This window comes from Arachis stenosperma, chromosome 10 (assembly GCF_014773155.1).
Source record: "Arachis stenosperma cultivar V10309 chromosome 10, arast.V10309.gnm1.PFL2, whole genome shotgun sequence".
Classification (NCBI taxonomy): domain Eukaryota; kingdom Viridiplantae; phylum Streptophyta; class Magnoliopsida; order Fabales; family Fabaceae; genus Arachis; species Arachis stenosperma.
The window spans coordinates 127,390,296-127,399,223 of record NC_080386.1 but is presented as its reverse complement, the minus strand read 5'-3'; the positions used below and the strand labels follow the sequence as shown (position 1 = coordinate 127,399,223).

The window sequence follows — 8,928 nt, the reverse complement described above, 5'->3', positions numbered from 1 at the left end:
ATGAGGGTTGCTGGCAACGTTCGAATGGAGTGTGAATGGGTGGTGATAAAATTAGGGTTACCTTAATATTTCTGACGGAAAATTTAAATTACAGATGGATTTTTCGTCTGTAATAATTTAATAAAACGCAGCGTTTTGTCTATTTAATTACAGCCGGATTTTTCGTATGTAACCATTTTCCACGAAAAAAATTAATTTTACCGATAGAATTATCGACAGATTCTTTTTTCGTCTGTAATTTATGCTAATTCATTTTTTTTTCGACAAAAAATCCCTCTGAAATTCTGTCTGTATTTCTATGGAATAAAATCCGTGAAAAATATTTGTTTGTAATAACTAATTTTCCAATAGTGAGCAATGACGTAGCTCCTCTTCTCCTTAAATTCGGCTAATTGAAGTTCTAGAAGGCACAGATAATTTCTGACATTTTTCTCTTCAATCAAAAATTTTTTTCGAAACTTCCGTTATTTAATTTTCACACAGAGATAGGGTTTGATAATTTCATAATAATTAAATATAAATTTAATAAATAAATATTAGTTTGATTAATTATTATTTGAGTTTGAATGAGTTTACGTTAAATTATTTTTGTTTTCTTAAGATTTTGATTCGGTTATGTATAAATAAACGAAAGTGTTTTGATTATTTTGAGAGTCAAAATGAATATTTAAAAATTTTAAAAATTATATAAACTAATATTTACTTAAATAATTTATATATTTAATTAAATTATTATTTAACTATTTTTAATTATCGATTTTGTATGGAATATGGATGCATGATGCGACTGGCAGCCTTATTTTAGATGTGGCGTTATCCCCATCATTTCCATCTTATAGAGTTACACATTGCTAATTTCAAGAATTTCAGGTGCAGTAACAAGATGTTCTTGATGCGTCTCACCAGTCTCTTGCAGTTTCAATGCAAATTCCAAACACCAAACAATTTCATCCATGGAAGGTCGTTGGGAACCATCTTCATGCAAACATCTCACAGCAATCTCGCCAAACTTCGTCAAGCACTCCGGTTCAATCTGACCCTCCAATGCTTTGTCCACAATCTGATCCAACGTGCCATCTTCATAACAAGATACAGCCCAATGAGCAAGTGACATCTGTTGTTTTTCCACTGTCCTCATCAAAGGCGGCCTCCCACACAGCACCTCAAACAGCACTACTCCAAAGGAGTACACGTCAGACTTCACAGTTAAACGCTGTCGTTTATAGTATTCTGGGTCTAAATACCCAAGACTGCCCTTCACCACAGTGCTAATGTGAGTTCTTGAAATGCCAGAGGGTCCTATTTTGGACAAGCCGAAATCGGAAACCTTGGCCACCCATTTGTCATCCAATAAGATGTTGGTGCTCTTTACATCGCGGTGAATGATATTGTGGACCGCACCTGCATGGAGATAATGCAACCCCTTCGCTGCTCCTACCAAGATATGCAACCGTTGCTTCCACGAGAGGGAAGGGTTACTACTATTGTTGTAGAGATGATCTTGTAAGGTTCCTCGATCCATGAAATCATAGACCAAGAGCATCTCGTTGCTCTCACAGCAATAACCAATGAGGGACACAAGGTGGAGATGGCGCAGTTGAGAGAGCATTTGAATTTCGGTCCTGAATTCCTGAACCCCTTGCTGTGAACCCGGTTTTAACCGTTTGATTGCGACTGGTGTTGAGCCTTCGTCGATGTAGCCTTTGTACACGTTGCCAAACCCTCCCACTCCGATAAGGAGGAGTTCATCGAAGTTATTGGTGCATGTTTTCATCTCAACCAAGGAAAACCGACGACAAAGAGCGGATGGCAATGCTAAGGCTTGAGTGTTGGCTACTTTGGAAGATCTCTTTATGCTCTTTTTCTTCTGTTTTCTAAGGAGGAAGAAGACTACACTGGAAAGAAAAATGAATACTGCCGAGACAGAGATTATTATGATTATTAGGATCCTACTGTTGTGTGAGCTTTTAACAGAGACAGAGAAGTGTGGTGGGGCAAACGGATGAGGAATAGGGTCAGGGTTGGGTCCTGCCAGGCTATTAGACACAGTGTCACTAATTTTGAAGATTTCAAGGCCGTTCAAGAAAGGATCGCCTTGTAATGTTTGACTTTGACCTTCTCGGAGAGCCTCGTGCAGTTGGAGTGAAAGGTTAAACTTATCCTGAGTAGTCCCTGGGATCGTAACTGCATAGTCTCTCTGTACAGCAATTCCCTTTTGCTTGCTCCATTTTAGAACATCTGCACGGTCCTCCGCCAACTGGCCTGCTATGTAGATGTTGAACACTCTGTCACCGGTTTTATTAATGCTTGGGTCTAGCTCGCAAAAGTGAAGCCTGAGCATGTAGGTGAAGCCAGAATCAACAGGGAACTCCCAGGTCAAATTGGTCATTTGATTGAGAGTTTGATTCATGCCCATATCACGTGATGTTGTGTAGAGTTCAATGGGTGCTTCATAATCAGGACTCACAGTGATCTTCATCTTTCCGGTATCATCACCGGATAGCATATACAGAGCACTTGGCGTTCTTAAATAATCAGCATCATCTCCTGCCCAATTCCGGAGCATGCCAGTATCAGCTTTAGGTGTGATTGTGTTGCCGCCAACTTTGATCCTGTAGTCTGTCTGCAGGGCACTACTGTCTTGCATAGTGTATGGGACGCCTGGCTGACCCACAAATACAACTTGTTGTCCGCTGGGTTCAGTGAAGTAGAGATCACTGGGCATGGAAACCACCTCAATTCCATTCACAAACGCGTAAGAATTTGGATGGGATGTGTTTGGAGTGAAGGTTAGGTTGATCCTCTGCCCATCATCCACGTTGATGATGTATTCTTTAAAGATGGTGTCGCTGTTTGAAGCATCGGCGTTAAGCGAAGCGTTGAAATCCTTAAGGAGTGTGAACCCCTCGGATTTGACCGTGAAGAAGGCGTTATGACGGTCAAAGGCAGCGTAAGAAGCAGGGTAGAAGAAGAGACGAACAAATTTCCGGCCAACTGTGACCGGGAAGGAGTAACTGAATTCAAAGTTAGACAAGCGAGCAGTGGTATATGGAACTTTGTTCGGAGAAGGTTGTGTGGCTGGTTGAGCAACGATGGTTTTTGTGTCTTGAAGAGTTAAGAACTTTGAGTCTATGTCTCCGCTCCATGACCTTTCACCGTCGGAGAAATTGCCAGTTGAGCCACAGTTTATGGTGACACTATCAACTGGAACATAAGCTTCAATAGATATGGCTAAGTCCGAGAGGAACAGGAAATAAAGATAAAGGAGAGTGAATAGGGCAGAGGTTATGCTATAAGTATAACTCTTCAAGTTCATGGTTGAACAAGGAGAGTCGAGTGTTTAATTGCTGATGAGGTTTGAAGCCAAACAAATCAGTGAAATTATGAATAATTAATGAGGTGAGGCCATTGTTCCGATTCCCGTAATTACTAGGAACTGGGCAAGTAGTAAAATGCATGATTGTGACCCTAGTGACCCCCCTAGTTCCGTTATTTGACTTGTTCAACTTTTGAAAGATTAATGTTGATATATGTTTTACTTTTGGTTTTGGATACACTCTTATTGGTTATATAAAATGATGAAAAAATTTAAGAAATTAACTATAATATAAATTAACTAAGTCAATTTTTTTATTTTTAATTTTAAAATTTTTTCAACTAATTGCCTTTATTTCTAATTGGTTTCTAACGGAACTCCAGCTCATGTTTGATTTGACGGAGTAGTAGGTGGTGTTTAATTCAGAGAAAGAGTATTCTTAGTACTTTGTTTTTGGTAAGAAGAAGACATATATATCAAGAGGCATTAAACCCACTAGTATTTTTAGTCAAGTCAAGTAAGATTATTGAAACTGAAAGCTTTGTCTGGTTCATTTGGTACTTATGTTTGGAAGCTAGGAAACCGTAATATCATCGTCTAGAAAATTAAACTGGCGTATACGGAAGGGTGGTGAAGATTGAAGAAGAGTATTAATGCTATGCTTGACTCACTTGACTGAGACCTTAAACGTTCGATGTTTTAGTATGAAAATTTCAGCGAGGGAGCGAGTAAAACAACTAATCAAAATTTTTAAAACTGAGTATATCTAATTCAACTCCGAAATTTAGTTTAATGACGGCGCTTGTGCATGAATTGTATTCTTTACTTTTTAGTTAATTATTCTTCTTTCTCTTCTTCAGTTACATGCATATTTGGATATTACGGATGAAATGGAATAAATAACTTCATAATGCTCCATATAGAAAAAACAGATAATATGGATTAACTGATTAAGAAGTATTTTTTTTGGTTTCATCGAGTTTAATGGTGGTATAGATAAAAAGAAGTAAGGAAGTAATATATCCTATCAAAAATGCTTTACTACCAATTGAGCAAATAGAATAACATTCTAATTTAAAAAAAAGGCGATCTCACATCAATATGGATGAAACGTCTGTTTTTTAAGACAAATGAATTCTACCAATTTTTTTTGGTGACCGAAATAAATTAAATAAAGAAAAACAAAACAAACAAAATAAGGAACTGCTTAAATAGAGGGGCAGTCCCGTTTAAGACTATTCTTAAACTCTTCCTAAGGTAAAAGAAGTTCCACATGCGAATGTTGTAATTTCATCGCCATCTTTGTCATAATATCTACCACCGTGTTTACATCTCTCATAATCAATCAAACGAAAGTCAACACGCCAATTTCAATGCATGATATCTCTTATTTTGAGCACCAATGGATTAATAAATCCAAAACCATCTTGAGTAACAAGATTAAATGCTTCCACACAATCCGTCTCACAAATAACATCTCGTTGACCCACATCTCAAGTTAAGAGATATCCTCTCCAAATAGCAAACAATTCTCCTTGAAGAATACTATTACTCTCAATCATTCCCAAACACCCCCTTTGCCAACTCCCATTACAATCTCTAATAACACAAGCAAAACCAACACTATCACCCGAACCAAAATAACTAGCATCACAATTAATCTTAAAAGTACCAATGGATGGGGAATTCCAAAAACCATTTAGAGTAGAGGGAAGGGACATACGTTGTAATTCAAAAATATTCCTAAGCTTCTTTTCTGAAGTTAATGCCAATTAATATGTGGCATTGGTCAAATTAAAATATGTTTTTTTTTAATTGTTTGGAGGTTACTTACATAAAGACATAAAAAATGTCTTTTTTTAAAGACGTGTACACATGTTATAATATGATTAGACATCTTTATTAAATCGGATAATAAGCTATTTTTTAATAATTCAAAACAAAATCGGTTTATTATAACAAAAATAATAAACACAATTGTCCATATAATAATTATTAGATCCGATTTGTTCCGATGGATCTACACAATATAAATCAAATTATATTTAAATTTTTTATAAAAAAATAAATATATCTTTGATTTTATTTTGCAGACATTTAAATTCCTAATAATTTAAAAATACAATTAAGTCCCTATGAAAAAAATTCTAACCCTACCCCCCTTATGGCGTTATCCCTGCCCAAGCCCAAATTCAAGGCTAACGGTGAAATAATTTGTAGCCTTCTGGATCGTGGTTTAGGGTTTGGCTCTCGGATTTGGATTTGGTTTTGTTGTTTTTCCTCTGTGATTCGTTTTGTTTCAGCGAGCGAAGACGGAAAACTACAGGGAGCAGCTTCGTAACGAGACGGTAACTCAATCATGCTTTATTTGAATTTTTTTCTCGTTCTTTTTATTTTTACTTTGATACTTAAAGGCTTGAAAAACTCTACGTAAAATGCATTTTCCTTCGGTATATTTTCAGGTCTCCGACATTGTTGTGCTCTATTACGGTTTGGATGGGTTTTCTCTTATTTTGTTAGCTTGAACGATGAACTTGTTTTTGTTTTTGTCAAAACGCAACTCGTCATGGGGTTTGATATTTTTTTTCTATTTTTTCCCTCTTCTTTTTTTTTATGCTTGGACCCCATTATAATTCATGTTACGAATTGATGTGTATAGTGCATTTTACAAAAAATTGTTTTTCTTTTATTCAGTAAATTGTATAGACCTTGTTTGAAAATTAAATAAATAGGACTCTTCTATTTTCTTTTTCCTCTTTTTTTCTGGAAGAGAATTTTGAGAATTTAGTTTAATCAAGGATCAATAATTTATTCTGGGTCATTCTTCTCTTTTGCCTATGTGGAATTTGTGTGGTTCATTGTATTTTCGGATTCATATTTAATAGTATTATCTTTTGTTTGATTGGTTTACATTAAGGTGTCGGTAATAATGTTGAGAAGAAGAAACTTTATAAATTTCAGCGCATACATTCGTTGAATGTGTCTATAAAATTGTTGTGTGTTGACCCTTTTGTATCTCCTTTACCAATTTCTAGAAACTTATTTTTATCCTTTATCCTGGCGATTTACTTTCCAAAGGACTTGATTCAAGCTTAGCTACGGAGGCAGTTTTGACCTCGCTGATTTTGATTCAGCCCTAGTCATTTAGTCGTTAACTCCTAAATGGTGTAGTAACAAGCCAAATAAATAAGATCATGTTTGTTTTTGGCCCAGAATTGTTTTTAGTTTGCTTGGGTTGAAAGTTTATTCCTTTCAAAATACTTTTCATGCTGAAGTTAGCTAGTGCATAACAAACGGTGCCACATTGACAATCTTTCGTTCTATTTTTGAAGAATTAGTATTTAGTAGCCAACGTCCTGTCCGACTGTTTGCAAGTTGATTTGAAGTTTTAGTGATGCTCTTTGAACTTGTGCTTTAGTCTGTTTATTTTTGATTCTACGTGTATATCAAGTTTCATAGTTTTGTGATATTCTGCTATCTTTTGTGTGGTCAACTTCATCCTAATTTTATCTACTAATGTGAATGTGAAACGATGAACAATGTAACAGGTGGAAGGGAGAGTGTGTTTATCTAAGGAAGTTAGAAATGGGTTAGAAATTTTGAAGCGTAAAAGGCTTTAGCGAACAAAGTCTATCTCTTCAAAGTTGAGGAACTTAAGGATGGACAAGGAAGATGAATTCATGTCAATGTAACTAAGGAAATAGAGTAGTAGGAATTTAAGAGCCAAACCAAGGTTTGGGCTATTGTTAATGCCCCTAAAATCAATGGTATTAAACTCATAGATGAAGATGATGGTAACGATTCTTCTCCTAGCCATTCATAAAATGTCTTTTGTATATCTATAAATATATTAGAATGTTTTTGTATTCCAATAATAATATAGGAATGTAGTGATTCTTGTACTAAGAACATCTTTGTAATATACAAATATACCTGTTTTCTGTTATTATATTGATAGTAAATATAAATCAGGATAACGTGTACTAGATGATGTCATTTTTGTCATCGAATTCTGTATTTTGAGCTACCACTTTCATTTGGTATGCATATACTGTAGCAGCTGAAATTTCTTTTTTTTTAATAGCAATTTATATAGGATTCCTCTGAAATTTGGAAAAAATCATTGTAGCTCTTTTATATTTATCTTTTATATTTATTTAAGTGATATTAACTTCTCTTTATCAAATATAGTGGTATTTTGAGAGAATTATTTTTTTAATTTATATAATAATTAAAGAAGTATAAATAAATACTTTTGAAACTGGACCATTTTCATAAATATTTTTTCCATGTTTCTTTCAATATGGTATAAAAAGTCATTGGCTCTCTCTCAGAGTGTTTTTGACTTAAAGTCAATGTATAATCGTCAAGGTTGCGAGAACCGGACCGATCAATGAACCGATAGAGTGACTGGTTTACTGATTCAAAAGTTTGATCGGAATTCAACCGATTTACTTAAATATTAAATAAAATTATTAAAAATTAAACCTACAGTGAAACATGTAGCATGACCTTTTTTTTTTACCTTCACAATACCTGGTAAATAAACTAAAATCTGATCTCTTCTTATTCTTTTTAAAATTAAAATAAGAAAAATCCAAACTAACGTTTAATTTCCTAAATTTAGGGCAAAAGGAGAAATTAAAGAAAGAAATCATTGTAGAATTAACAATGCTGAAATGAAAGGGAATAAAAATGAGTGCATGAGGGTGAAGATTTTATTTTGTTTCTGAGCATGTCTTTTGCAACCTTTCTGCTGAGTCTAACAAATTTGTATAAAGAAGCTGTAACACATGTATATCCTCATATGCAGATCAATGTAAAACACCATGATAAAATTAATCATACTACCACCAACTCTAATTCAGAAGTCAGAACACAACAAACAGAAAAAATATCAACTCACCCCAATTCAAATTCATAACACAACAAATAGAAACAGAAATAGCAACTCAAGAATCAGATCTCAGATTTCAGTAACTCAGATTTCAATAGTAACTCAGATCTCATAGTAACTCAGATTTCAAAGTGTTTTTGAGTAAAAGTCAATGTATAATCGTAGACTCCAATAATTTTATTATGTAAAATTTTGCAAAGTCACTAATTTTTCTATGGAAATGTTTTCGATGAAAATTTTTTAACTAACTTCCATAAAATAATTTCATAATGTTTATATTAATAGAAAAATATATTAATTAATAATACAATAATTTGATTTTATAATTTAAAAACAAATAATTTGTAAAATTATAGTATAATTTGTATAATTTAAAAAAGGTATAATAGTAATAAATGAGAATATTATCTTTCTCCTAATAATATAATCATATAAGATGTTACCATTAATTAAATTCACGCTCTTTCCATAAATATAATATTATTTAAAATTAAAAAAGAAATTATCGATTAATGCTATAATAAAGAATATCAAGATAAAATATTATCCAACACATTAGGAAAAAAATATTAACATAACTTAATATAACTATCTAAAACAAACCAATTATGAGATTTAAACACCTTAAATTAATTTTAAAATATTGTTCTATTCTCAAAATTCTAAAAAAAATTAGTTTATTATATTAATTTCCATAATTAGAGTATATTCATTT

General features: G+C 33.5%; 1 protein-coding gene across 1 annotated transcript; it reads right to left on the bottom strand.

Moving 5' to 3' along the window:
• Positions 1 to 758: 758 nt before the first annotated feature.
• On the bottom strand, positions 759 to 3,386 carry LOC130954339 (receptor-like protein kinase FERONIA). Its single transcript, XM_057881079.1, has one exon. The coding sequence runs from the start codon at positions 3,314 to 3,316 to the stop codon at positions 842 to 844; it is 2,475 nt and encodes an 824-aa protein (XP_057737062.1). The 5' UTR covers positions 3,317 to 3,386; the 3' UTR covers positions 759 to 841.
• Between the last annotated feature and the right edge of the window lie 5,542 nt (positions 3,387 to 8,928).